This window comes from Nyctibius grandis, chromosome 4 (genome assembly GCF_013368605.1).
Source record: "Nyctibius grandis isolate bNycGra1 chromosome 4, bNycGra1.pri, whole genome shotgun sequence".
NCBI classification, from domain to species: Eukaryota; Metazoa; Chordata; class Aves; order Nyctibiiformes; family Nyctibiidae; genus Nyctibius; species Nyctibius grandis.
This window is the reverse complement of record NC_090661.1, coordinates 36,353,355-36,356,470: the sequence shown is the minus strand read 5'-3', so window position 1 is coordinate 36,356,470 and position 3,116 is coordinate 36,353,355. Positions and strand designations below refer to the sequence as shown.

The 3,116-nt window shown below is 41.2% G+C and overlaps 1 protein-coding gene across 1 annotated transcript; it reads left to right on the top strand.

Annotated features, from left to right (window-relative positions):
- On the top strand, positions 1 to 1,587 carry CHRM5 (cholinergic receptor muscarinic 5). The gene has a single exon (XM_068399492.1). The coding sequence runs from the start codon at positions 1 to 3 to the stop codon at positions 1,585 to 1,587; it is 1,587 nt and encodes a 528-aa protein (XP_068255593.1).
- Positions 1,588 to 3,116: the final 1,529 nt, after the last annotated feature.

Below are 3,116 nucleotides of genomic sequence, written 5' to 3'. Positions count from 1 at the left end.
ATGGAAGTAAATTTATTCAGCAATTCTACTGTTGTAAACAGTTCATCCATCAACCATAAGCAGTTAGAAGGGCATAGCCTCTGGGAAATCATTACTATTGCCACGGTAACTGCAATTGTAAGCTTAATAACCATAGTGGGAAATATTCTTGTAATGATATCCTTCAAGGTTAACAGTCAGCTCAAAACTGTCAACAATTATTACTTGCTGAGCCTCGCCTGTGCAGATCTCATCATTGGAATATTTTCTATGAACCTTTATACATCTTATATACTCATAGGCCATTGGTCTCTTGGAAGCCTTGCCTGCGACCTGTGGCTAGCACTGGACTATGTAGCTAGCAACGCCTCAGTAATGAACCTCCTAGTCATCAGTTTTGACAGATATTTTTCCATCACAAGGCCTTTAACTTACAGGGCCAAGCGCACGCCCAAAAGAGCAGGCATCATGATTGGTCTGGCTTGGCTCATTTCCTTCGTGTTGTGGGCACCCGTAATCTTGTGCTGGCAGTATTTTGTGGGTGAACGAACAGTACCACCTGAAGAGTGCCAGATACAGTTTTTATATGAGCCCATTATCACCTTTGGTACTGCAATTGCTGCTTTTTACATTCCAGTGTCCGTGATGACCATTCTGTATTGCCGCATCTATAAAGAGACGGAGAAACGTACCAAGGACCTTGCTGAACTGCAGGGTTCGGAGTCTGTGGCAGAATTTGAGACTATAAAGCCTCAGAAAGCTCTCCTGAAGTCTTGCTTCAGTTGCAAGCAACAAAACTTAGTCAAAAGAGAGAGGTGTCAGGCTTCCTGGTCTTCATCTAGTCGAAGCACATCAGCTACGGTGAAAGCCTCTCAGGCAGCAAGTTCTTGTAACGACTGGGCTAAGGCTGACCAGTTAACCACCTGCAGCAGCTATGCATCTTCAGAAGAGGAGGATAAACTTGCCACTGATTCCATTTTCCAAGTAACTTACAAAAGTCCATCTAAAGGTAAGGCAGAAGAGTTTAATGAGAGTACAGATGTTGTTGTCAAAGACCAACCTGAAGAAAATGATTTTGAGAACCGGAAATACTTTTTGTCACCTGTCAAAGGCCATGTACAAAAAAGTAAAAAATGTGTGGCCTATAAATTCCGGTTGGTGGTTAAGGCTGATGGCACTCAGGAAGCCAACAATGGTTGCCGTAAAGTAAAAATAACTCCTTGTTCTGCTGCTCTGTCAAAGGATCCTTCCATCAAAAGCATGGATCCAAATGTAAATAACCAAATCACCAAAAGGAAACGGATGGTTCTTATAAAGGAACGCAAAGCAGCACAGACTTTAAGTGCCATTCTTTTGGCTTTTATCATCACATGGACTCCCTACAATATCATGGTTTTGATCTCCACATTCTGCTCTGACTGCATTCCCCTGACACTGTGGCACCTTGGATATTGGCTATGCTATGTGAACAGCACTGTTAACCCCATTTGTTATGCCCTCTGTAACAAAACTTTCAGGAAAACTTTTAAGATGCTGCTTTTCTGCCAGTGGAAAAAGAAAAAAGTGGAAGAGAAACTATACTGGCAGGGCAATACCAGACTGCCATGATTGCTCTTATATAAGGGATAAGGGGGAAAATAGATACTGACATAACTTAGTAAATTGACTGTAATTATGTCTTTTCAAAGCTGTTGCTTTATATGTCTAGGGGTTAAAAAATTCTGCAGAAAAGTCAAATTTTGCATGAAAGTAGCGTGCTTGGGATAAAGAAGTCAGTGGCTGCTGTGAGCAGCACAGGGCATTTGTGATTATGCAGTAGAACTGCATTAAAGTCATCATGTTTGCAGTGTTCTGTCCTTTCTTTCAGCCTGAGAAAGTGTAGAGGAAATTATAAATTACTAGAAATTAGAGTGGGGTGGTCATCCAGGCATCAGGTCAGGTCATCCAGTCTATCTCCCTGTAGTGCAGAACTGTTTCTTCCTATAGTTCCTTTCTTCCTTTCTAGTGTATTGTCTATTTAGTTTTCAATGTACCAAGCAGTGGAGCTTGTACTACTTCTGTTTTGAGACTTTTCCACCTGCTGTTGGAATGAAAAAAGGACTATTTAAAGGGGGAAATGCTGTCATCCCCAATATTAAATGGATAGGGATATTAATAATAATCCAAATGAACACATATATTATAGGATAGTGTAATACTGAGAAAATTTCCACTTTAAGGATGACTTTTGTGGAGACATAGAAGGGCTCATAGTGGAGAAAATAGTGTATTTTGTATATGAAGAAGCCAGTCCCAATCTCAGTTCCATCATGCAAGTCACTGTAATCTGTAAAACATGGTGATGGTTAGCAGATACCTTTGAATTTCTCCACTTCCAATGCCTCTGAAGGAAATTTTAAAATTTAATGCGATAGGGACAATGGTACAAATCAGAACTGACTGTAAAGTGTAATGGACATAGTCTATCTACTTTACAACACAAGGAAAGTCTTTTTTTCAATCTGCTATGTTGTGCTTCCCCTTGCCCCAAAAGTTCCCATTAATGAAGGAATGATGCAGAACAAGAGAAAAATGTGTATTGATGCCCTATGCATTTACCTATATGCTATGAAATTATTAAAAACAGTGATGGAATTGACATCTCTGAAAGAAGAAAGATTTTTAAAGTCATTTTTGAATATTTCTATAAAACTATTAAGGGCACTTTGCACTTTCATAGCACTTTTTATATTTAAATAGCTTTACAAATACTAATCAACATCAGGTGTTTGGAAACATAAGTTACCTCCAGTCACTATCTTTTGGTCCAGCAGAGCTATATCAGCTACACTGCTAGGGGCTGGAGTCAACCCCTCTGATGGCTGTGGCTTCTGGGACTGGGGTCTGGCCTAGTTACAACGATCTGAGGCTCTGGCCACTAGCTGAGGTTTGCTGGGGCTTTGGGTTTGTGGTGAGGATGCTTCTGTGGCAGGGTTGAACTGGATGTGCCTGTCTGATGTCTGTGTTAGATTGGCAGGAGTCCTGCAGCATTGACCTGGTGAGTGCATAAGCGAGGGGCTGCCTTCAGCAGAAGGCCAGTGGAACGGAGCTGGTGACCTGTCTCCTTCTGGTGGGAACAGACACGAAGCCTCAGAAAA

Bases quoted from the DNA above. Each gene is read 5' to 3' on its own strand.
- CHRM5 (XM_068399492.1), top strand. From the start codon at position 1: ATGGAAGTAAATTTATTCAGCAATTCTACTGTTGTAAACAGTTCATCC.